The following is a 26,600-nucleotide window of genomic DNA, read 5'->3' as shown; positions in this document are numbered from 1 at the left end:
TATTTTTTGTTAAATAAACAAACAACAATCAAACATACAGATGCCTAGATAATAAAAGGATTCTCCCTTTCTTTCTTTCTTTCTTTCTTTCTTTCTTTCTTTTTTGTGATTCAAACTCTTCTGGAAGTGCACAGAAGCTGAGCTGATGCCAAAGGGTAGTCTTTTGAAACAGTAGTACTCAAAGTGAGTAACAAATATTGTCAGTTTTGTGCTGCTTTCTGCCAGTTGAATCTGCCCATCTCTACTGTTGGCATCCCATTTAGAAAATTGGCTTTGCTTAGCTGTGCTGAGTGTGCCTCACCACAATGTGGAAACAGTTCTCTTTCAACACTTTTATTTAGCTGAGTCCTATGGGGTGCACATGTGCACCGGGAAACCATCAGGGCTCAAGCCCAATCCCCTGGGCTGCCTGGAATGGTAAATAGAATTCAGAAACCAATTGCCAGTAAAACAGGACATTTATTTAGGCAGTGAAAGGTTGGTGCAACACAACCTCAACCAGCACGTAGTTGAGAGGTGGCACACCAAGTATAAAAACAGCAGAAGCATTTGTACACTTTCAAGCAAAGGGTAGTTTTGTCCACCTATGGCAATACTTCCTTCTACTAGATTATACGGATTTAATCATGAGGCACAGCAACTTTCCTATCTCTTCCCCTGCAAACTGGATTTGGGTTTCCCTTGTTTCAAAGCTAACACAAGGCCACTAACATATTTGTAAGTGACAATAGGCCAAAAACTTTGTCAAAGAGGAACAGGGTGCAAGGGCTACAAAAACTCCCCTTGTTGAAAAGGATTTGCCACTACAACTGTCCCTTTGGCTTCCAGAATCTTTTAAAATTTTATACTGATCTTGGTTTTGGCTCTCTAAATGCAATACATTTGGTTGCACATTTTTATCTTTCATTTCTTACCAAAAGATGATGCACTTCACTGAAAGGTAATTGGGCAATTTTTCCCTCTTCCGCCTGGTGAATCTGAATTTTGTTATGTTTACTACAGAAAAGCATAACATCAAACCTTTTGTTTGATTTGCACAATTTCCTTCATATTTGGTGCCAGTAAAGAACTGGAAAGAGGTCCTAAGGTGAATTACAAGAGGCAAGGTCCCTTCCCCTTGAACAGCAATCCAATGTCTCTTTACTTATTGAGAAGAAATTCCCCCTGTGTTTACTGGCACTTACTCCCAGGTAAGTGTGCATAGGGGGCCACTTTAGATGTAAATGAGCAAGAGAATGATCATTGTTACTGTTTTCAAATATTCAGGCATTCTAAAATATTAATTGAGGATGAAGGAACTGAGGGGATGCTCATCAAATCTGCAGATTACACCAAACTGGGAGGGGTAGCTAAGGCACAGAAGACAGAATGGGGATTCAAAATGACCTTAACAGGTTGCAGAACTGGGCCCAAACTAACAAAATGAATTTCAGTAAGGACAAATGTAAGGTTCTGCACTTAGAATGAACCAATATAAGGTAAGGGACACCTGGCTTACTAGCCCTACATGTGAAAAGGATCTAGGGGATCTAGGCCACAAGGTTAACATGAGTCAACAGTGTGATGCAGCAGGAAAAAAAGAGCAATAGTTATTCTAGGTTGCATCAATAGAAGTCTAGTGTCCAGATTAAGGGAAATAATTGTACCATGCTATTCTTCCTCGGTCAGAATTCTGGGCGCTACAATTTAAGAAGGATATAGACAAGCTGGAATGTGTGCCGAGGAGGGCAACTGGATGATCAAGGGTCTGGAAACTAAGCCTGATGAGGAGTGCTTGAAGGAGATGGGTATGTTTAGCCTGGAAAAGAGGAGAGCGAGAAACAATATGGTAGCCATCTTTAAATATCTCAAGGGCTGTCACATGGAAGATGGCTTGTTTTGTCCTGCTCTGGAGGGTAGGAGTCGAACTTACAAGAAATAAGATTCTGACTAAACATCAGGAAGAATGTTTCTGACAGTAAGAGCTGTTTGACAGAGATATGGTCTCACTTGAGAAGTTGTGGTCTCTTCTTCCTTAGAGATTTTTAAGCAGAAATTGGATGATCATCTGTCATGGATTCTGCACCTGAGATTCTTGCACTGTGAGGTTAAACTAGATGACTCTTGGGGTCGCTTCCAAGTCTACAATTCTATGGTCTGTTTTCTAATTCACTTACATATTTATATGGATTAGAGTCAGCTGAAAAGAAGCTTTAAAAGACTCGTGGACAAAATAAGTTCAATTAAATTAATCATTAAAGCTTAATGTGCCTAACAGCAAAGCAGCCAGCTCTGAAATGGAGCAATTCCTGCCTCTGATGATGTGAATGCTCTGCTGAAATATGAAGTGCTAAAATACACAGAAGCGCCTTTAGTTTTCTAGAAGTCCTGGGTCCTTTTACTTGCTCATTTACTAGCACACTAGCACACATTTACAGCTACTAAGCTTGTTTGCCATAGAAAGGCTTGTTAGAACTGTATTGACTTGCTTGTTGACATTTTAAGTTCTCCCACCATTTTTTGTTTTAATTCTGCATTTAAAAGCAACTCTCATGTAGGCTGTAGGGCAGCCTGAAAAGTATTAGGGGGTGAAGTCAAACCATTGCGTTAGCAGCATCCCAGGACTCAAGACTTGGGCAGCGTGTCTGGAGGCCCCGGGGGGTTGCCCAGATGACAAGACCTCTCTCTCGGCCTCCTTGATATGATCCAAAGGAAAGCAGAGCAATACATTGGCACGAGCTTGGCTGCAGGAGTTGCCAGATGGAGGCTTGCAAGGCGCTAATCAACCGTCTTAGGGACTGCGCTCGAGATTTGTGTAGGGTTTACTTCTTAGCCTTTTTCCTGCAAGGCAGCAGAGGTTTAGGGTCAGAGTTTTCCTTCGCCTAGATCAGGGGTCTGCAACCTTTAAGACAAAAAGAGCCACTTGGACCCGTTTCCGAAGAAAAAAAAACCTGGGAGCCGCAAAACTCGTCATTATAAAAATAACTTTTTTGTCACTTTTTTATTATTTCTTTGTTTGACCCCTCAGAATTATTCCTCCTCATAGAAATAAACGTTAAATTTACAAGTTACCTTTTTTTGTGTATGTGTTCTTCACTCCCCTTCAAAACAGTGACCAGCGTACATGCCCCCTTTCAATGCAGTGACCAGCGTACATGCCCCTTACAATGTAGCGAGCGGGCAGGCGGGCAGGAAGGTGATGTCGGGACGGTGCGTGACTAATGCACGCACCGCCCCCATGCGACGTCACAGCCAGTACAGCGCCTGCCACAGTGGGGAGTGTCGGGGCGCACAATGTGCCTCCTCCCCTCGCTAGTATCTGCCCCGGAGCCGCAGCAAAGGTGTAAAAGAGCCACATGCGGCTCCAGAGCCGCGGGTTGCAGACCCCTGGCCTAGATGGACTACCTTCCCAGGTTGATGAGCCCCACCTGCCCCTTACTTCCCTCCACGGCACGTGCAGAAACTTGACCATTGGACCCACTCTTGATCTCGTGTGCTCCATCTGCCAGAGCCTCTCATCAAGGGTTGGAGACCCATTGGTTCCCCTCACCTGGCTGAGCCAGCCAGTCAAAGCTGTTGCTTTCTGTGTGGCAGTTGTTGCAGGCTAACAGCTTCTAGGAGCCACAGGTGGGAGTTGAGTGCAGGGTGGAAGCCAAAGGGGGGCAAAGTACCCCAGAAGGAGCACAACGTGTCCCCCAACAGAGGTACTAACCCTCCCCTACATACTCCCCTTATTACTTCAGCAATAAAATACTGAAGTAGGAAGTGCTGTTTTACTATCTAACTTTCCCACTCTCTTCAGTCTTCTGTCCCTCATGTTTGTTCCGATCCCAGCATCATAATTGTCAGTTTTGTGATTCTTAAGTTCTTTATGCTAACCATTTTTTCTTTTTAAAAATTACCTATTATAAAGCAACAGGAGAAAACCATATCAGCAAGGAAAAAAGATAAGCTTTTTGTTTGTATAGTTGCTTTTAAAGAACTGAGAAGTGGAAGGGATTCGTGAGTTGCATTTATGTCTGTAGTTTCTGTTGAAGTGGTGTTGCTACAGCATTTGAGGATTCAATCAACGTTATGAATGGCAGCTTCAAATATACAAAAGTTAAAGAATGAATTTTCATGTTGCTTAATTACCTGATTCTTATTGTAAGTTTGAAATGTCTGTGTGTGCTTTCCATTTGTTAGATACTGTCCCATCAGTTGATCCAGTGAAACTGGATTGGGCAGCTGGCGAATAATCTATTATAGTCATTTTTGTTCTTTTTAACTGTAGGCAATGTTGGGACGTGGCAATGGGGAATCTTCAAGAAAGAAGGAGGAAGAGGAAGTTCAGAGCAGACACAGATTGATCCCCTTTGGCCGCAAGATCTATGAGTTCTACAATGCACCAATTGTTAAATTTTGGTTCTACACTGTAAGGAGCGACTATCATTTTGTCATCTGTCCCTAATGACACAAATTTGTAAAGGCCCCCCTCATCAGTATGTCTACATTGTCTAAGTGAAGCATTATTGTAATATCTAACTATGTGCAAGTAGATAATGCTTATAAATATTGTAGAGCGTTTGCAGGAAGACACAAACTTTAGCCCCTCTGTGTGTCACTTGATAATTAAGAGAAATTAATGGGATATTTAAAGGAAGCTATGTATCAACATGAACATCTGGAGGACTAATGTGAAAACATTTCTTGAGACTTGTGGTCAATAGTCAACAGTTTAATGTGCAATGCTTCTTCTGTTTCATGTGCCTGAAACATTACAGCACTTTCCTTATCCTCATCTCCTTATATCGTTTACCCTATTTTGTAAATGTTGTCCTATTGGCATGGGGATTCCTCCCCTCCCCTTTTTTCTTATTTGTGATTAATTGAAAAATGGCTGTAAATAATGTCAGAGGAAAAAAATAATTATATATAATTATGGCCCATATAGATACATTCATTGGTTTGGAGATTAGTGCCTATTGGTATGAAAAGTTGGGGCCTGCAACAAAACATTGCTGTGCGGGGTGTTTCTATTCACATTTCCAAGCACCACATTCCCATCCCAACACATTTGTCTGGTTCTCCACCCTCCCCAGTCAGCCGTCTAAGTCAGTCCTCATCCTCATTCGGCTGTTGGGGGGGGGGGTCACCTCTGAGGGCTTTTTCCTTTAAAAAAAAAAGTATTCTTCTGAAAATTTTGCCACTTCTGAAACCAGCTAGTACCTCCTTCTTGTGCGTGCTTGGTACTTGTTGAGGCTGAAAAAGGACCAGCAGTCAGATAACTGAGATTGCTATTGATCTATATAGACTACTTCCAATATTTGAAGTCTACAGTAGATACACTCTGAGGGAGCACTGCTATGCCATGTGCTGATTTAGCCATTCAGCTGGGCAGCTGTGAACATGCATCTCCCTGCAGACAAGGAACTGAAGGAGATGTGGAAGCCCTGGCATGAATGAGGAGGCATTTTGTGGCATGCTTTGGCACTCCTGCGTCCACAAAGAAAGGCTGAACCAGAGCATTGGCCTTCTAGCTGGAAACTGCACATGGCTCTTTTGTCTAGGAATAGAAAACTAATATGGTTGAATTAAGTAACCTAGGTAAGCTGAACATTTATACAGTAACCAGGAAAACTGAGTTTATTTCTTTGCAGATGGCATACGTTGGGTACCTGATGTTGTTCAATTATATTGTGTTGGTGAAGATGGATCGTTGGCCTTCCACACAGGAGTGGATTGTTATCTCGTATATTTTCACAATGGGAATAGAGAAGATGAGAGAGGTAATATATTTAATTGGGGAATTGGCATGGGGGGGCACTGTGCTCCCAATCTCATCTCATCTCATCTCCCATAGCTGTTTTCTAAAACAAAAAAACACCTTTTGAGATCTCCTGCATTGTATGTCTAGTTGCACTGTAAGATCACAAACTATATTGTTCTGACTAGTACAATTAATACTGACTTAATGCTTTCTATTGTACACGATGATTTATAGAGTAACACCCGCACACTCAGACACATGATTCCTAATCCACACTTGAGCTCTTCAGCTTGAAATATGATGCTCAGAATGTACAATGATCACCCTTAAATTGTTTGTTGTATAGTAACAGTGCAGAAAATAATATTCATCACACCCACAAGAGGGCTCTTCAGCATTGAATAAGGCCTCCAAAACTTCAAGAGAGTTGACTTGTGATACTGATGTTCAATTTTCAAATAATCCATTGGATTTTTGCCTATTTCTTATTTAATTTTATTCCAACTGTAAATATTTCGGGGGGGGGGAGCTTGTTGATATATAAATATGACTGTCTAGGGAAGGGTGTGAAATATGAGTCATTCTCTGTGAATGTTCTCAAGTCACTGATATTTATATTTCAACAAGCGTTTTTTTCAAAAATTATTTACAAATGGAATAAAATTAAATAAAAAGGAATAGAATAATATATATAAAAATAATAAAGAAGGCAATAATATACATAATAAATAGATGTTAGTGGTTCCATGGATGAATACTCAGAACATGCTCTTTAAAAAATACAGTAAAGATGTTTGTACTAATTTTAAAAAATATATTTTTATTAAATATTTATTAGTTTACAAAAAGACGTGCATTGTCCCTTTTATCAAGTTGCGTTTTCTACAGGTCAGTTTCATTTCTTTCTTTCTTTTTTAAAAATGATATTTTATTAAATTTTAACAAAGAAAAGTTACAGAACAATAAACACAAAAACAAAAAGACACAAAAAAATACAAAAGCCACAATTTAACATAAAAAAGTAAAAGTAAAAAAAGAAAAAAGAAAAAATATAAAAATCCCTTATTTCAATTTCTCATCATTCATTTACTTATTTCCCTGGCTTCCTCCCACCTCCCTTTTTTGTATTCCGTTTAAAAGTTGGTTCAGCAAATTCATACCCTCTTATTTTACCCATAATTATTTATCCTCATATGTTATCACTTCAGGTTTAGATCTCTTATCAATCCATTCTTACAAGTTCTTATATTATCTTATTACTAAAACTTCATTACCATTTAAAAAAAGAAGAAAAAGAAAAAGAAATTTCACAGCTCAATTTCCCATTAGTTTCTTTAACCTTATCTTACCTTCTAAACCTTAAGATTTTCAAATTTTAAACCATATTTAAACTTAACTCCTTTAGACCTTTCTACTAAAGCCAATTTATTCCTTTCCAGCACGATTTAATATTTCATTAGTATTACACTAATTCCAAAATTAAAATAGTTTATAGGAAAAAAAATTTTTTTTTAATCCAACGTCCCTTCTTCCTGGTTTCGGATAATGTCAGTCCTTCCACCATTATGTTCTATCCATCAATCGGGTGTTCTAATATCCGAGGCTCTCAAGTCCCTTCTATGCCCCCTCTGCTGGTTTTCTTGTTTCTGTTTATAGTTGGACACGTCCCTGTCCTTTGTTAGATTCTTGCATATTTTCTTCCCTTTCTCCTTGGGGAGCGAATCTCCGGGGATCTCCATACAGAAAAATTCTCCATTTTCTTTTATCAGATTGTCCCATTCCCCGATAATCCACTCCCCAACCTTTGATTTGTAATCCAAAAAATAATTGTTCCAAAAATAATCATCAACTTGCTTCACAGTCCCACCAGATCTGATGACTTCCTTAACTCCGAAATTCAACAGATGTTCCCCAAGTTCAATCTTCCAATGTTGCAGCTTTTGGTCACAGTTTCATTTCTTGTGAGACATTAGTGTTACATGCAGTATTAGGTTAGGAAGAAAAGGGACGAGGAAGAGGGGGAGGGGAATGGTGAGTGGGGTGGGGTCAAGTGGTAATACTGGACACAGAACTGACCTGCACCTCCATGGACAGCTGTGAGTCCAAAATGACTCCCAGGCTGCGCACCTGGTCCTTCAGGGGCACAGTTGCCCCATTCAAGACCAGGGAGTCTTCCACACCTGCCCGCCTCCTGTCCCCCAAAAACAGTACTTCTGTCTTGTCAGGATTCAACCTCAATCCATTAGCCGCCATCCATTCTCTAATGTTGGAAGCCATACAGAGTGGCTGGAGCAACCCAGCCGGATGGGCAGGGTACAATTGTTTGTGGCGTGAGCTCCGACACATCTAACTCTAGAGAAATAGGACTGCTGCTGCTGCTACTACTACTACTACTACTACTGCTGCTAATAATAATAATAATAATAATAATAATAATATAGTCTGTAAGTCTATGATCCCAGGTAATGCAACTCCCTCATAGGTTAACATCACAGAGTCCAGAGCACAGCTGCTCACTTGTGTTTCCTGGCCCTTGTGGCTGAATCATGCAATTATTGTTTGGGTTCTTTAAGAGATGTGAATCCTTGTTCCATGTATAGGGCTCAACATGAAGTAACATGTCTAACATTTCCATCCCTCTTTCTCTAGATATTAATGTCAGAACCTGGGAAGCTGCTGCAAAAAGTGAAAGTGTGGCTCCAAGAGTACTGGAACGTTACTGACCTCATTGCTATTCTCCTATTTTCTGTGGGAATGGTGCTTCGCCTCCAAGATCAGCCGTTTAGGAGCGATGGCCGTGTCATATACTGTGTCAACATCATTTACTGGTATATCCGACTGCTGGACATCTTCGGGGTGAACAAGTATTTGGGGCCATATGTAATGATGATTGGGAAAATGGTAAGAAAGTCTTTCCCATTCTTTCTTTTTGTAATGAATTAACTGAATTAAGGATTAACTGAAAATAAGAGAAGATGATGCTTCTTTTAGGCAACCTCCAGGTTTAACACTCAGTCTGCCTCCAGACAATTCAAAACCCTTGCCATTATCCTCCAGGTCAGGGGCGCCGACTTATAAAAAATATTGGGGGGGCCCATACCGGGGTCCTGCCGCTGGTTCGCTCGGGTAGCCGGGAGAACGCAGTTCGAGGTGGCGGTGTTGGGGAGAGACCCTCGCTCAGGGCGCCACTAGACTTGGCGGCCGGCGGCCTATCTGGGGGGTTTTGGAGAGTATTTCGGCGGAGCAATTGGGGAGGAGGGGGCTTGTTGCCGGATTCTTCAGCTGAGCCGGAGATCCGCTGCTGGGGGTCCCTGGGCCGAGTTGTGAGCACGGCCTGCTGAAGGGAGATCCAGCCGATTGCGCGACGGGGACGGCCGGGGCTCTCCGGCTAGGGCGCGCGGCTGGCTGGCTGGCGAGGGAGCAGGTGGGGAGGAGGCGGGGGTCCTCACTCTCTTAGGAAACGCACCCGCACGCCCGATTGCCACGAAGTCCGAAGGGTGCGTGTGTGGAATTAAAAAGCAAAAACGAGATACGGGCAGGGCAGGCAAAGAGTTTTCTGCAAGAGGATGGAGGGCAGGTTGAAGAGAAAATCACTCAGGATGAGACAGTAAAATCAGCCATGATAAAATGGGCTCAGGATATTGGGTATAACATCATGTTTGAGGACTGGGAAAGGTTATGGACCACCGGAATGAAATTCACGGCATGTAATGCCTTGAAGGAAAATATTATGAAAATGATTTATAGGTGGTACATGACCCCAGTCAAGCTTGCAAAAATATATCACCTGTCTGATAATAAATGTTGGAAATGTAAGGAGGCTGAAGGGACATTCTTTCACCTCTGGTGGACTTGTCCAAAAGTGAAGGCCTTCTGGGAAATGATCTATAATGAGTTAAAAAAGGTATTTAAGTATACCTTTCCCAAGAAACCAGAGGCCTTCCTCTTGGGCATTGTTGGCCAGAAAGTGTTAAAGAAGGATAGAACTTTCTTTATGTATGCAACTACAGCAGCAAGAATACTTATCGCAAAATATTGGAAGACACAAGATTTGCCCACACTGGAAGAGTGGCAGACGCAATTGATGGACTACATGGAACTTGCTGAAATGACGGGCAGAATCCGAGATTTGGGAGAAGAAACAACGGAAGAGGACTGGAAAAAATTTAAGGACTATTTACAAAAACAATATAAGTTGTATGAATGTTTAAAATTTACACGATTCGGAAACTATAGCTTCAGCAATTAGATTTGGGAAACAGGAAATTATATTTTAAGTAAGAAAAGGTCAAAATCTAAGGTAATACTATGTTTAATTTAAGATATAAGTAACTGATGAAAAGTATGTTAAATTTAGAGGTATAGTATTTGAAAAGTACAAAATAAGGTACGAAACAAGGTAATAATTTGCTGATATCTTTATTATAAGGAATGCAGGGTAAGGGAGATGCGAGGAAGTCCAGTTAGTTATATAAAAAATGTGTTGAATGGTTGGTTTTCTTTTCTTCTTTTTCTTCTTTTCTTTTTCTTGTTCTTTTACTTGTTCTTTTACTTTTTTCTTCAGTGTATGTTTCTAACTTTGTATTTGAAAACTTAATAAAATATTTATAAAAAAAAAAGAAGAGAAAATCCTTTCGCATTTCTGGGGCGCAGGGAAGTCTCAGAGCCAGAGGTTGGGGAAGGGACCCCCTTTGCTCTGCCCTCTTCTCCCGTCTTAGATTCGCATGGGGGTCCCCGCCCGAGCTTGCCTGGCCACCGGGCCACACAGCTGTCCTCCGCAGCTGCGGAGCGGCCCTGCGCCAGTGCCCAGCCCCTCTGGGCGCCCGCTGCGCTGCCAATGACAAGCGGGCGACGTCGCGGGCGGGGAAGGCATCGCTTTCTTTCCCGATCCTTCATCCTCCCAGTCTTCCAGCCCTTTTTTGGGTTGGAAGCTCGTCTCGTTCGCCCTTCTCCTTTCTTCACCCTGCGCGCAATTTTCCTCCCTCGTCTCCCTCCCCATTTCTCCTTCCTTCCTTCCTTCCTTCCTTCCTGACTGACTGACGGGCTTGGGCTCGGGCTCGGGCTCGGGCTCGGGCAGCCACAGCGTCGGCGGTGTTGGCGATCGGCGGCGCGGGGGGATGGCCCTCCCGGGGGAGCCGGCGCTGCTCAATGGGGTTGCCAAGGAGACAGGCCGGCCGCCCCCCTCCCCCGGCCCGGCGCCCCCCGCCGCGCCGGTGCCCGTTATCGAGCTGGTGCGCGCCGGGCGCCCTATGAAAGCCGCGGACGCGCCCACCGCCGCCCGAGATTATTGGGGGGGCTGAGCCCCCCCAAACGAATTTTTGAGGGGGCTCGGGCCCCCTCAGGCCCCATGGAGTCGGCGCCTATGCTCCAGGTGCATTGTACCTTGGGCCATGTCTCTTCCGTTCAGTGTAGGAGGGTTGGAGGCTGGGCTTCCAGCATAGATACAAAGGCAAGGCATTTTTATTGGTCTATAAAAAAAACTATAGGCTAAAATTATTGTTTTCTATATTGTGTCTCACCTTTCCTTAGAGGGAAAAAATCCAGATTTCTGTATATGTATGTTTGAATTACATTCAAAACTCTCTTTTTTTAATGGGATTTGGACTTCCACTGTCTACTATTTGTTTGTTTAAAGATTTATATGTTGCCCTTCTTCACATGTGAATCCAGCCTGCTTCTCCCAGCCCCAACAGCTGAATTAAGGAATTCCTTGAGTTGAACTAGCCAGGGCCACGGCAGCTGGCTGCCTGTCAGAGCTTTGTCTCTGCAGGGCTCTCTGTCAGCCCCAGCTGACATTTAGACCTTCAAAGCACCTTGGAAAAGGTTTTGAAGGTGTCACTGATCAACATTTCCTGTGAACCCCTCTTTTGACCCAGACGTGAATTTATGTGACCTACACCATATATGGTGTCAGGTGTGGCAGAGGTAGGAGTGGCTTGGCTAAAATGGTCTGGTAGACAAATGGGGAGGCCAAGCAGGCCTAATGACCTGCCAGACTGAGGGTTGGTCCACACCTGCATGCCCATCACTTAATTCCACCCCTTTGAATACCCAAGAGGTGATGACTCACAGCTGAATGGGTGATCAAACTCCACTGAAAACCTTTGAGTGAGGTGGTATGGCCCTGATCTTGATAGAAACACAGAAATAAAAAATAGCTGCCTCTCTTTTTTTCTTAAACCTGAAATATGCCAAGCCATTTTATATATATATATATATATATATATATATATATATATATATATATATATATATATTTCCCATATACAACATCGACAAAAAGAGGTAAACATGAGTACAGACATCGAGTATCCCTAAGAAAAACCTTTGTTACAGCCTTTAAGCTTGACATTGAAGCATTTGAACTTCTGTAGATTCTTGAAAAGTCCAGTTTGTGTCTTTCCACTGCTAGGAGGTTTTTTGATCCAGAAGAAGCTTCCATAAGTGGAAGAAGGAGAAAATGATGTTTGCTGATTCCCTCTCCTCTCTGCAGTCCCCTCTGCCATTCCCAAATCTACTCCAGAAAGTTAGGAGACACTTTAGAAAAGCGGCCAGCAACCTTTTTAAACCCAAGGGCACATTTACATTTTTTATCACATGCCGTGGACCCTTCTATTTGCTCATTTCCCTCCCTTCTGCCCCTGGATCACACACAAACACACACACAAGGCAGAAAGAGAGAAAAACCCACAGTAGCATTCATCTGAATCTTGAAAGACACATAGAGCTGAAAGAAGTGGGGAAGAAGGTCAAGTCTTCCAGCATTGTGTCCTTGTCAAGGGAGAAAAAATGGCAACGACTGTCACCACCTTTTGCTCAAAGGAGTAGTGAAATGAGATTCACACAACTCGTTTTGTAATAGTTGAGCCCCATCAAGTATCTCTGAAATGTGCATTATATGCGGTTTCTCACTTTTCTTACAGCCTTTTGGTTTTCTGTGGAAACATTTCACTTTCTGTTGTATCCAAGTGCAGCTTGTTAGAATTCGGGTGATTGAATAATGTTACAAAAGTCAGGTGCCTCCCCCTCTGCCAAGCGGTGGCAGGAGCCCATGGCACTCACTCAGGGTCTGGGGTCCTTTGGAGAATTGAGATATGTTGGAGACTGTCGTAGCTTTAAGAAATATAGTTTATTCACCAATTTACACCTTCACTCTGCATGCAAGGAGTCCAAATATTACAGCATGGTCATCTCAAGAGGGGCTTGTAATTCAACAGTGCAGCCCTGGAGTTCAAGACATCTCTCCCAGTCAGCCTGCCCAAGATGGATCCCAGTCTTCCTGCTTCCTGCTTCTTCTTCCCAGCAACCCTTGCTCATGACTCACTTTTCCTGTCACCCTGTCACTTTTCCAGTTACCCTGGCAACCTTCCAAACACCTGCCTCTGTTTGGGGGCCGCTAGGGGCGCCTTGGAAGATGGCGGATATTAACATCTATCCAGCCCGCACAAGGGAATTAGAGGCTGATTATGGGGAGTAAATCAGTCTCCCTTCATCTCTCCTGGGGGGAGAGATGCAGTTTTCACCCGCTGTTGCCATAAATCACCCCCGAGTTTGGAAGAAGGAGGGGGTGAGGCACTGGGTGCACAACCCTCGGTGGGCCTCAGAACTCCTCCGAAGCTGCTTCCAGGTGCAAAACTAGTTACGTTACTTAAAAGGAAAAAAAATGGTGAAAGATAACGCACATGCTTCAAGAGAGGCAGGAGGTTTTTATATGCTAACAATTTTACCACCGAAATGAAGAAGACTGAGACGGAAGATTACATCAAAGTACTACAGACATGGTATGTGGAATGGAATGCAACGGAACTGAAAGGGGGGGGGAATGACTTTTTTTTTTTTGCTCTATGTGATTAACTAATAACCCTCCCTCTTAGAAGATCCATCACAGCAACTAATTGGCAAATGGGACTAAAAATGAATTGTGTGGGAATAATATGAACTTAAAGGTTTTACTCTGTGAAGGATTTGGAAAGAAGAAGGGCTCTCTTTGTGACACAGTTAGAATGGAGATGTGATACGAGACCTGTGTTGCAGGAGGTTTGGTCTTGGGGAGCGCGAGCGAAGATTTATTATTTTCGAGGAGGTTGCGATCTGGAAGGGGCAGCCCTCCTGGAAAAAGACTAATTTATGATGCAACAGGTCAGGAAAGTTAAAGAGCGAGCTTTTAGACTGTATTTCATCGGAATGACAAAATGGCGATTGCTTGCTCAAGCGGAAATGCCTGGACTATTGGATGAGAGTGATTTACGAGAGAGCAGTACAAAGTCCACACAGAAACACAAATAAGACTGTTTTTTTCAACCCACTTGCGGAGCAACTCGGAGGTGAATGAAAAGGAAAATGAGTAACGACAAGGATTGAGAAGAGGGGACTGGAAATATCATTCTTAAGATGAAAGCAGCACAAATATTCGAGGATTGGACTCCTGCCGATCAAGAAGCATGGGTACCCCCCACAAAAATTTATAATTTGGAAAACAATTGGATTACATAATATGTATTGTTATAATTTGGATTAATTGGTTTGATGTGTTTAATTTGGTAATATGAAACTTAATAAAAATTATTTTAAAAAAACAAACAAACACCTGTCTCTGTTCACACCCCAGGGCAGGGGGAAAGGAATTTTCTTGCCTTGCCAATGGCTCTCAATGGCCCCATATTGTTTCTTAATGGCCCTACCTTGGCCAGGTCATTTTGCATAGGCTCGCCCAGGAATCCCTCTGGAGCGTGTGTTCTTCCCTTCATGTCCCAAATAATCGAAATCCTACCATTCATTAATTTCATTAAAATCTGTAACACCAATTTGATCTTTGTGCTTTATAAACATTTTCACTCACCTTACAGCATGTCAAACTAGATATATTTCTCTCTCTCTGTCTCTCTCTTTTTTCTTTTTTTTTCAGATGATAGACATGATGTATTTTGTCATTATTATGTTGGTGGTTCTGATGAGCTTTGGTGTTGCAAGACAGGCAATACTTTTTCCCAATGAGGAGCCTTCCTGGAAACTGGCAAAGAATATTTTTTACATGCCGTATTGGATGATCTATGGGGAAGTGTTTGCAGACCAGATAGACCGTAAGCACGTTTATGATTCTCATACTCCAAAGTCAGGTATCAAACTCCAATCAGGTGATATCTTACCAGATCATTTTTAACACTCTCAATAAATGGCTCAAGATAGAGGACTCAAAGCAATACAGGAAAGTATAATGAAAAAATTATGTTCATGTCTGCCACTTAAATTGTTAATTTCACAAGGTCATATTAACAACATTTCCTAATAACCATAACTTTGCTAAGCTATGCATTTCCTTTTCAACACATGTAATTCACATTAAAACTAACAAATTTTATTATTCATGATACACTGAATGGTACATCTAAGACATAATGTATATTGATCTAAGACATCATGTATATATACATGATGACCGTGCAATGGTTTTCTACCAGTTTCATAGTCATGGCATCTCCCAAAAGAATCCTGGGAATTGTAGTTTGTGTGAAAATGCTGCGAATTCTTTTAGATCCAAGTTTCCTGGGAAGAGGGAGTGACTCTTAAGCCAATTTAAGGCTGTAGTGTAGATCATGCCAACCTGCTTCATTTCCCCCCATCCCCCAGTTTGCTTCTGGAGCATAAACATGAAACCCAGTTAGCTACTAAACATTCGGTTCTGAAAGTTATTTCTGGATCTTGGGCTGGTTTATGCCAGCTGTAATCTTTTGACCTGCCTGATTGCTGCTATTAACACTCTGAGATACTGGCAAAATATTTATTAGAAGATTATAGGTGTCATCCAACTATTAAGCAACAAAAGTTGGTTGCCTTGTATATGGTTTAGAGCTGGTGTAGCACATTGGCTAAGAGGAGGTACCTGGTCATATCTTCCTATCTCCACTACAAATTCAGTGGCTGGCCTGAAGGAAGCCACTGTCTTAGCCTCAGTCCTCCCAACTACAGGGTGGGTGGTAAGAATCGGGCAGAATTCAATGTCACGCTAAGGCAATGATTCCATCAGTGTAAGCATTTCTGCTTGCCAAATTGAATGCTCCCCCCCCCCCCCGCACTGTTCTGGGAGTTCTCTGGAAGCCCTAGAGCTGATTTGGTGAAGACAGGTGGGAAAGTCTGGTTGTGGTGATGTGACTCATTGTGCTGTCTCTCACTAATACAACTACTGAGTTGAATCCAGCTGTGTTACTTACATTCTATGGTGGCTGTAAGGATTACAACTAGATAATGAATGGGAAGAACTTTGAACTCTGGAAAGCACTATGCGCAGGTTAAATGTTATTAATGTGTTTCCAATCTAAATGTTTCCATACATTTCTGTTGTCCTAAGAATTCATTTGTCTGGCCATCTGAAAACGCAGAGTTCTGTTTTAATTAATCCTCCTGGTGCCACCCGGGGCAACATGCAAGGGCAGACCAGGCTAGCCTGAGATTGTGCAGCCATTGGAATGCAAGAACAAGACTACGCTTAGCACAGGCATGCTGGAGAAAATTTGCACACCTTTTCTACTTGAATGTTAAAAAAAAAAAAGGTTAAGGACCCCTGGACAGTTAGATCCAGTCAAAGGTGACTATGGGGTTGTGGCGCTCATCTCGCTTTCAGGCCAAGGGAGCTGGCCTTTGTCCACAGACAGCTTTCTGGGTCAGGTGGCTAGCATGACTAAATCGCTTCTGGCACAACAGAACATCGTGAAGAAACCAGAGCGCACGGAAACACCATTTACCTTCCCGCCACTTGAATGTACATGTGGGTGGCATTTCATAATGAGGCCTTGTTCCAGTGGTGGGTCCAAATGATTCCATCTGTACTAATAGATCCCCTGTGACATCAAGGGCATCCCTGAGGTGAGCCTAGGCTTCTGCAGGGCAGCTCATGGGTTCCTGTAGAATTCAAGAACATGGATTGTAGCACGAGGCAGGTTGGTTTCTCCAGTTGTTCACGTCTGGATAAAGTGTAGTCATCAGCTCTGGCATTCATCCTAACCTCCTGCTTCACAATATATCTGCATAATGGGAATTTTTGCTAGAAAACCATTATGCTCTTTTCATCCTAATGGTTTTAAATATCTCAACTATCTTTAGAAAAGGGATTTCCTCTTTCAAATTATCCTTCCTCTTTTGTTCTCAAAGATAGCATCACATGCAAGCAAACAAAAATAGGGATGGCATCCATGCAATTATCTTCTTGAGTTTGTCTTTCCATCTTTTTCATATATTGCAAGAATCTTCCTTTTGTGAGTATAAGGGAAGAGTGGGGATAGGGAGAGTCACAAAGTTTGGGGTTTCCTTCAACAAATATCTGCTCCTCTATAAGTGGCCATTTATTGATGTTGTACTAAGGATGTGGCATAATAGTGCAACACATTCTGCAGACATTTGCCTGGGATGTGTGCTTTTTTCTAAAGTGGTGTGCTGATTGTAGTTTAGAACCATGTAAATGGAGAAGGGGCAAGACAAAAGCTGACTGCGGCTGTAAATGTCTTTTAACAGGATGGGAAGTGCTAAAGCCTTACATAGAGATTCAAATAAATCTGTTTTACTGTTGATACTGATTATTTGAACTCTTAAGTAACTGCTGTTACTCATTATTTGAGCTCCTAAGGTGATAACCACATCAGATGCCTCTTACTAACTCTAGTCAGGTTGTGAAACAGCTTGCAACATACTTACCTTGGAGAACTTTATAATAGTTTTGAAATAAATAAAATATAAATACTGGGGATTATTGAGCCCCTGTGCTGTCTTAAACTTATGCATTCAGAAAGGGAAAACAGAGTTTGCCAGCTCTTGTGTTAATCAAACATTTGAAAGGATCTGCTAAATCTCCATGACAGTGGCGTAGCGTGGGTTGTCAGCACCCGGGGCAAGGCAAGTAATTTGCGCCCCCTAACCCGTGGATTTGCGCCCCCTAACCCGTGGATTTGTGCCCCCTAACCCCCAGGTGTTGCGCCTGGTGCGGCCGGCCCCCCCTGCACCCCCCCCACGCTACACCACTGCTCCATGAGCATCCAGTGCAGGGATGCCATCTCACTCTCGCTATTGCAGGTGCCCGTCATTGTCATGTGGGCACCTCCAAAAACGCAATGGACGTTGCGCGTCATGCATATGACATCACATGCACTATGTGCAGGCATGTGCACGAGACGTTGATGGCGGCCAGTGGTGGCTCCTCTTCCTCTCCACAGCCAGCAAGGCACCCTTTTCCATAGGGAGGGGCTCAGACTCGGAGGCAGAGAGACCACCCCCCACCCAGAAAAGGGTGCCTCCCTCTCTGACTGCAGAGGGTGGAGCTGGACTGCTTCTCTCTCGGAGGCAGCACGGCAGAGGCTGGCTGGCCGGCCGGCCGGCTGCCTCTCTCCAGCTTTGCTCACTGACTTTGTGGGTGCCTGGCCCCCACAAATATATATATATATATATATATATATATATATATATATATATATATATACACACATACATATATATGTTTTCGTAGATTTTCACGGGTACAGGAATGCAGGTTTTGGTGTCCTCGGGTGTCTTCCCGTGTAAAAGTTGGGGTGTCTAGGCGACGTTTCGACGAGGTCTCACTCGTCATCTTCAGGCTGGTGCTTTCGGCTTCTTGTTACTGGAACAGAGCGGGATCTCAGTGTTTGAGTTCCTATAAATACTGTAGAGGGGTGTGGTGTATTGCCTCAAAAGTTCTGGGCAGAGGGGAAGTTCCCAGGCTAGTGTTCTTTTCTTCTTTTGTTCCTTAATTACTTGAGGGATATCTTGAGTGATTTCTTGAGTGATATTCTGAGTGGTACTCAGAATATCACTCAAGAAATCACTCAAGATATCCCTCAAGTAATTAAGGAACAAAAGAAGAAAAGAACACTAGCCTGGGAACTTCCCCTCTGCCCAGAACTTTTGAGGCAATACACCACACCCCTCTACAGTATTTATAGGAACTCAAACACTGAGATCCCGCTCTGTTCCAGTAACAAGAAGCCGAAAGCACCAGCCTGAAGATGACGAGTGAGACCTCGTCGAAACGTCGCCTAGACACCCCAACTTTTACACGGGAAGACACCCGAGGACACCAAAACATACATATATATATATATACACGGCCCGCTGGAGTTGGCTCCTATGATCCAGTGTTTATGTTACTGAGATTGATTTCTGCACAAAACAGACTTTAAAAGTGAAAGACAAAGAGGAAATGTCTACCACATTCAGAGAGTAATTTTAGGCAGGTCTGGGTCTGCCTGAGAGAGAAGAAATCTGGCCTGGAGAATATGATCCCTTACGAGAGCCTCCTCCTGAGCTCCTTCAGCTGTTCTTATGCAGGGACGCAAGTCTAGCACTGCAGTCTGCTGTCAACATTCTGTGATTTCTTGTCCATGACAATGCAATATTGTCTCTAAAACATTTAGCACATGCAGAAGAACAACCCATGGCTGGTTAAACCACACAATGTTACATGTTATTTCTCTGAAATGTTTGTTTTTGCACTATTTGGAAATGTATATTCTCCACTCTGGCCTAAGCTAAATCAGCCACAGTTGACTCTTTACACTGGAGTGTTTGTAGTTTCTCAAATGTCAGCCAAGCACCAGCCTACAAGCTCAACACGCTCTTTAGAGCCATCAGACGTTACAATATTTTGGTTTCTCTTTCTTTCCTGCATTTTCTATCACTTCTTTGCTAGCCATAAATTCTGGGTTCATTGAGAAATCCACGTTTCTTAGGCCTGTACTATATAAAAATTTCACTGAATTTGAGAAATATACAAATACTACATTTGTTTTGTTTGTATAGTTTTGTTTGGGGTTTTTTATTTTGTTACTTTGCCTTGTTCTGTGAAGCATGACTGCAGGCTGGCCAGGTTAGCGCATGGGGGCATCAACTGGCAGCCTCTCCATGCCACAGATGTGCCCCATGTTCGTCTTAACCTCTGTGAAGCAATGCAGAGTGATTTACAAACTGGCTGCATGTTCTCTGTGGTTTTTGTGGTGGTGAAGTGTCCATAAATAAATGCCTGAATGTGCATGGATATTGTAGAATGTGCAGTTAGGATTGGGAATGAAATGTATTTGTTGAGAAGGTGCATTCATAATTATTTGACACAGGAGTCATTTTTATTATTATTTGAGGCCCACTGAATTTCTCTGGCCCTCTTGCTAAACCTCTAATCATTTCCCCTAGAATGTGTTTATGCTGCTAAACAGGAGGCAACGTCCTTCTCTCACACATGGACTGAGTCAAATGAGAAATGGATTTTAGAGCAATGATTTACAAATGAGCAAATTTCAAAACCCACATGCAAAACACATCTTTTTAAAAAAAACAAGTTCTGTGTCATGGCTGTTGTAATCATATTGGAGAAATAATAATAATAATAATAATTTTTATTTATGCCCCACCCTCCCTGGCCAGAGCCGGGCTCAGGGCAGCTAACACCAGTAAAATTACAGTAAAATCATAATGGGGGGGGGAGACCCAATTTTTTACAGGTTTTTTACAGGTTACAATGCAATTTAAAATGCAGCCTCCTTTTAATAATAGCCCATAGATCAAAACCATAAGGGGAGGGAAACATAAGGGTCAGACTGAGTCCAAACCAAAGGCCAGGCTGAACAGCTCTGTCTTGCAGGCCCTGCGGAAAGATGTCAAGTCCCACAGGGCCCTAGTCTCTTGTGACAGAGCTTTCCACCAAGTCGGGGCCACTACTGAAAAGGCCCTGGCCCTAGTTGAGCCCAATCTAATCACCTTGTGACTTGGGACCTCCAAAATGTTGTCATTTGTGGACCTTAAGGTCCTCCGTGGGGCAAACCAGGAGAGGCGGTCCCATAGGTATGAGGGTCCTAGGCCGCATAGGGCTTTAAAGGTCAAAACCAGCACCTTAAACCTGACCCTGTACTCCACCAGGAGCCAGTGCAGCTGGTAAAGCACTGGATGAATGTGATCCCGCGGCAAGGACCCCGTAAGGAGCCTCGCCACAGCATTCTGCACCCGCTGGAGTTTGGGTGCTGTGGCCTGAAGCAGCCACACTCTGTTGGCACTCCAGTGACCAGAGACAGAGGATCTGATAGGAAGCTACACAAAGAACATGGAGGAGGCCAAGAAAAATTAGCATCACAAAAAGATGATAAACACGGGAGATAGAGGATGTAGACAAGGACTGAAAATACGCCGCTGTGAGCAGAACCAAGCAGAAACAGTTTTCCAGTGTTCCACTGTTCCCTCACTTTCATAATTTTTTATCCAACTAGCATTTTATCTGTGGGCTGCAAATTTATATGAGTACCTAGTCCAGAGCATGGGATAAAATTCAGAAATGCAAAAATGCATAGGATGTCTTCCGAAACAGAAACTTCACTGATTTATACCATGCAGGTGATCATGGCAAACAAGTTTTGATGAACTCTGAGGCCTTTCATCCCTCTCATTCCTCCCTCTCTCTCTCAATTCTCTTCTGAAGTAGTCGTGATGGAAATGGGAGCAGCATGGCTGTTATTCCAGACTAGTTAAACCAAAACACTTTTGTCTTTGCTTTGCCCATCACAGTCTCTGGGTCCACACACTGCCAGCCTGTGTCCCCCAACAGATGACCCCTGACAGAATGTGGCCCACCAATGTGACCCCTTCAGTAAAACAAAGACCCCCATACTATTCTTACAAGGAATCTGGTAAAATGTGGGTTGAAGGAGGTAACTGTTAGGTGGATTTGTAGCTGGTTGACTGATTAAACTCAAAGAGTGCTCTATAATGGTTCCTCATCATCCTGGAAAAAAGTGACAAGTGGGGTGCCACAGGGTTCTGTCCTGGGCCCGTTGTTGTTCAACGTCTATATAAATGATTTGGGTGAAGGAATTGAGGGGATGCTCATCAAATGTGCAGATGACACCAAACTTGGGCACAGAGGCGAAGCTACCTGCTCTGGCACCCAGAGTGGTGCAGGAGTGGGGCTGGCCAGCTCACGGGGGCAGGGCTAGCTGCATGCCCAGCGAGCGTCCATAACCACCCACTGCCTGCTCGGTGAGCATCAGGGGGACACCGCTAGCCTCCCGCTGCCCACGCGGTGAGCATCGGGGGAGGGGCGCTGCTAGCCTCTCGCCGCCCGCGGCAAGCGCCCAGGGGGCGCGGCAAGTGTGGGTGGGTGGGTGTCAATGTCCCCCCCCCCCGGGATGGCACCTGGAGTGGCCACACACCCGCACCCCTTCCTCTGCCAGAGCTAATGCTGCAGAAGACAGAATCAGAATTTAAAATGACCTTAACAGGTTGGAGAACTGGGCGCAAACTAACATAATGAATTACAATAGGGACAAATGGAAGGTTTTGTACTTAGGCAAGTAGAACCAGATGCACAAATATAAGATGGGGAACACCTGGCTCACTAGCAGTACATGTGAAAAGGATCTAGGGGTCTTGGTGGACCTCAAGCTTAACATGAGTCAACAGCAGCAAAAAAAAGCTAATGCTATTCTAGGCTGCATCAACAGAAGTCTAGTGTCCAGATCAAGGAAGCTCATAGTCCCACTCTATTCTGCCTTGGTCAGAGCACACCTAGAATACTGTGTCTAATTCTGGGCGCTGCAATTAGGATATTGACAAGCTGTAACATGTGCAGAGGAGGGCAACCGAGATGATCAAGGGTCTGGAACGAAGGCTTATGAGGAGTGCTTGATGGAGCTGAGTATGTTTAGCCTGGAAAAGGAGAGGAGATAGGATAGCCATCTTCAAGTATCTAAAGTATCCAGGTGCCATGGAAGAGGGAGCAAGCTTGTTTCCTCCTGCTCTGAAGAGTAGGATTCAAGCCAATGGCTTCAAGTTATAAGAAAGCAGATTGTGACTAAACATCAGGAAGAGCAGCTTGACAGGGGAACGGTGTCCCTCGGTATTAAATTGTGGGTGAACATATCAGACACAGCGATTCTTCAAACAGCTCTTGTTTATTCACAGGCCAGAACAGAACTGAACTGAAGGGCTCAGTCAGCCTGCTTACCATATAGAGCTCAACTACAAAGCAACAGTAACAACTTTCTGTACATATCCAATCACTGAACGTCACTTCCAATTCCTTATTTGCATATGCGGACCTGAGTGAAAACTATCTACAGTATCCCCCTGGTGGCCCAGGGTGAGAAGTTCAGTACATAACACCCGGGACATTGTGGTCTCTCCTTCCTTGGGGGTTTTTAAGCAGAGGTTGGATGGGCATCTGTCCTGGATGCTTCAGCTGAGATTCCTGCATTGCTGGGGGTGGACTAGATGATCCTTGGGGTCCCTTCTCAAACACAAAGTTAAGGCCTGCTGCAGGAATGAAAAGAAAAGAGCCAGGACACCTATTAAAATCTGAAGAGGACGGTGGAAAAGGAGAGGCCTATCTGGCTGTCTATACGCTATACATTAAAAGGACATAAAGCACATTCCCCCCCCCAAAAAAAAAAATGATCATGGGAACTGTAATTTACCCTTCAGAGAGCTATAATTCCCATCACCCTTAACAAACTACAGTTCCCAGAATTCTCGGGGGAAGAAGAATGCTCTTTAAATGTATGATGTGCACACAGCCTTACTTATTAATTGCTCTGGACTGAAAAATTGTTTCCATGCTGGTGAACTTTGTGCAACAGAATTAATTCAATTTTTAATTTTCTGTAAGAGGCTACCTATTCAAAAGGATCCCAGAGAAATCTTCCTTGACTAACAGTCAATTCAAGTGAAGGTTAAACGGAGGGCGGGGAGAAAGACTGAACATATCCAAAGTTTGCACTTCTCTCGGTCATCCATTTTCATGACAGGCTTTTGATATAGAATTCTTCTTAGACTTTTAATATGCATCAATGAAGCTTTGGATTCATTCACAGTACTTTGTTGACTTCTTTGTGTTCGGGGCACCATCGGGGGGGGGCTGAAGGGCCGGGGGGCGCATGGGACCGCTCCCTCAATCACGGATTATAAGAATGATGACTCCAAAGTTCTATAAATTCAGAGCCTCCCATGAGTGGCTGTGCAGTGGGGCAGGGCTAAGGCATCGTCCTCTCCACAGCCTCCCCACCCCTTCCAGATTTTGGCATTGCATGGGGCGCCATTGAAATTTGAGATGCCAAGGTCTGCCAGTGCACCTGACCAAGCTGTAATTGTAACTCTATTTATTGGTGTCAGGTCACGTGTGGAATACTTATCTTCAAGTCTAATTTTGAAATCCTGATAAGCCGTTGTCCAAGTTTGCTTGAAACAAGCTTCAGAAAAACTAAGAATGGCGGGTGTGAACAACCTGCTTCCGAGAGCCCCAGTGTAAAATCACAGAAGGGTCGCATTGGAAGGGACCCCCGGGGTCATCTAGACCAACTTTCTGCAATGTAGGATGAATCCTGCCCACAGCAGTTCTTGGTTGGGCTTGGACCACCAACTTTCTGGTTAGCAGCCACAGAGGCGCATACTTCAGACTAAATTGTATTCGTGCGGCAAAAACAGCAAACAACTTTTCATTAACCTTTTCTAAAGCAGGTTTTAAAAGCCATCATCCTGATATATAACAGCCATTTGAAGCTCTAAAGGAGCAACTGGGGCAGTGGAATGGTATGACAGAGCCACCCTCCTGACAGGGCAGGGGCAGAGCGGGCAGGGTGTGTGGGCACCATTCAGCCCTCCTGATCTATCTCTACAGCCCCAGGAGCTCACTGCCCCCTGGCTCTGCCCTCACGCTGCCCATGTGTGCTGCAGCACCCCTTGGCCGCTCCGCAGCATTGCCAAACCACTCCTGGTCTTCTAGGGCTCTCAGCACATGGGCCTTGCCCTGGTCTCCTTCCTTGCTCTTTGGCTTATTAAGATGCGGTGAAGCTGCCTTCCCCGCTCCCACCGCTTTGAGATATTTTGACAATCAAGAGATATACAGTGGTACCTCAGGTTAAGTACTTAATTCGTTCTGGAGGTCTGTTCTTAACCTGAAACTGTTCTTAATCTGAAGCACCACTTAAGCTAATGGGGCCTCCCGCTGCCGCCATGCCACTGCTGCGCGATTTCTGTTCTTATCCTGAAGCAAAGTTCTTAACCCGAGGTACTATTTCTGGGTTAGTGGAGTCTGTAACCTGAAGTGTATGTAACCTGAGGTACCACTGTATAATGTTTATGTGTGAAATACATAATGTGCCCTTGTAATCCCATATGTGCACCAAGCAGCTTCCTCCAGCTGGGCTTGCAGGTGATGAAAAACAATAGAAGAGTGAGTTGACAGCAGGAGACTGTGATTGAATGCTGGATGGTGTCGTAGTGAGTGACAGGTGGAAGGTGTCTGTTGGGAATGACAGTTGAAGAGGAGTTGAGAGACAGAGAGTTGAGGGAGAAGGTGAGGGAGAGAATGAAAGCACAGTTTAAACATTTAGGATAGCTCTGGAAAGGAGAGTCGGTGAAGCAGGGTATCAGAGCTCTTATTTACTCATCTGTATTTGTTCTGAATGCTATGTTCCCTTATATCTAGTATTTTAACTTTCCACTTGCAGTGGGTTATAAGCTCAGTAGATCTCTCCCCATGTGCCTTGTGCCGGCTGGTGCCGGCTGAGCAGTGTGGCGCATCTGGCTTCCCGCTGCCACTTACCGGGGGCGGGGGGGGGCAGGAGCGGCTGGGGAGCCAATCTGACCCTCCAGCTGCCGCACCATCACTGCCCTGAGCTTTCCGTGTCTTTCCCCTCTCAGCAAGCGGCAGCGACCAACACTGTTTTGCTGAAGTGTGTGGGCAAACTCAGGCCAGGCAAATACAGCCCTCCAGGCATCCCTGTCCAGCCCTTGGGACTATCTGCGGGGCCTGCTTCCTCCCCAGGACACCTTCCCCAGGTGTTTTTGCTGTGTGGAATGTGTCCTTGGCCTCTGAGAGTCTTCCTAGTCTCTGAGATGCCGTAACAGAAGGTTTTGTGAGGACCATTACACCTGGACTTGGGAGGTTAGGTGAGGGGTTGGGCCTAGTGACCTCTGGGAACAAAGTGTCTTATAGAGAAATCCGGGAACACCAGAAGTAGCTTTAAAAATGTTGAGTAAAACCATATGGCAAACTGCAACTGCCAGAATTCCTCTTACATATTCAGGTCCAACAGAAGGTACAGATTAAACAGGGGAACTGCAGTCAATTCTGCTGGATGTATTTCTCATCTCACAAGCTTCTTAGGCCTTGGTCTCTTCACTTGGTTGTGCTATATTGAGGCTTTTTGGCCAAACTAATCTGGAGGAGGGCTGGTTATACAGAGGAACCTGCCTGAAGAAGTAGACTGGTCTAAACAACTTAGACATACCATATTATGATCCTGTCATTTTTCGTCTGTGATGGACTGTTGTAACTGCTGTTCTACTGACAGCCTATAAGGAGTTGTCATCGCCACCCAAAGTAATGATCCCAGCTAACACACATAGCTCATATTCATCTTCCCTCCACCATCATTTCTAGGGATACTATCTGCAGACCAGAATGAAAATAACATGTCAATAAAATTTCTATGATGCTTCTGTGTTTCTTACTTTTCCTTTTTATATATCTTATTTTTATTGGTTTTCCAAATTATTAGAGATTAAACCAAATTACTTTAATACAATTTCTTTTTTAAAAAAACCAGGTTTCCCACTCCTGTTGCAAACATATGTCCACCACTTCCCCTTGTAGGCACTTCATCTGTTCTTTAATATCCACTTAATCCTTCTCTTGATGTTAGTCCATTCTCACAGCTGACCATTATTCTTTCCTTACATACAGCACCTCTGTTGTTTCTCATAAATATAAAATCCATTTGACGGGTTTAGTCCTTCATAAACGTTGTTCTCGGACCTGGTGTATTGGGAGAGTTAGTTGCTATATTCCTTAGTTCAGTTCACTGCAGTAAACAAGGTCAGTTCACACTCC

At 43.8% G+C, this 26,600-nt stretch overlaps 1 protein-coding gene across 12 annotated transcripts in view; it reads left to right on the top strand.

Moving 5' to 3' along the window:
- The window catches only part of TRPM3 (transient receptor potential cation channel subfamily M member 3), a 425,647-nt gene that overhangs the window by 384,044 nt on the left and 15,003 nt on the right, over positions 1 to 26,600 (top strand). For 6 of the 12 annotated variants that reach the window (XM_083464747.1, XM_083464740.1, XM_083464743.1 and 3 more), the window contains 4 exons: positions 4,253 to 4,393; positions 5,619 to 5,747; positions 8,378 to 8,629; positions 14,634 to 14,844. In XM_083464747.1, coding sequence (XP_083320873.1) covers positions 4,253 to 4,393; positions 5,619 to 5,747; positions 8,378 to 8,629; positions 14,634 to 14,844 — 733 coding nt within the window. The remainder of the gene's footprint in view (positions 1 to 4,252; positions 4,394 to 5,618; positions 5,748 to 8,377; positions 8,630 to 14,633; positions 14,845 to 26,600) is intronic. The other 6 variants (XM_083464736.1, XM_083464746.1, XM_083464741.1 and 3 more) reach the window with 1 other exon arrangement.

The sequence above is a fragment of the Podarcis liolepis genome (assembly GCF_965112155.1).
Source record: "Podarcis liolepis genome assembly, chromosome: 11".
Lineage (NCBI taxonomy): Eukaryota > Metazoa > Chordata > Lepidosauria > Squamata > Lacertidae > Podarcis > Podarcis liolepis.
This window is presented reverse-complemented; position numbering and strand designations above follow the sequence as displayed.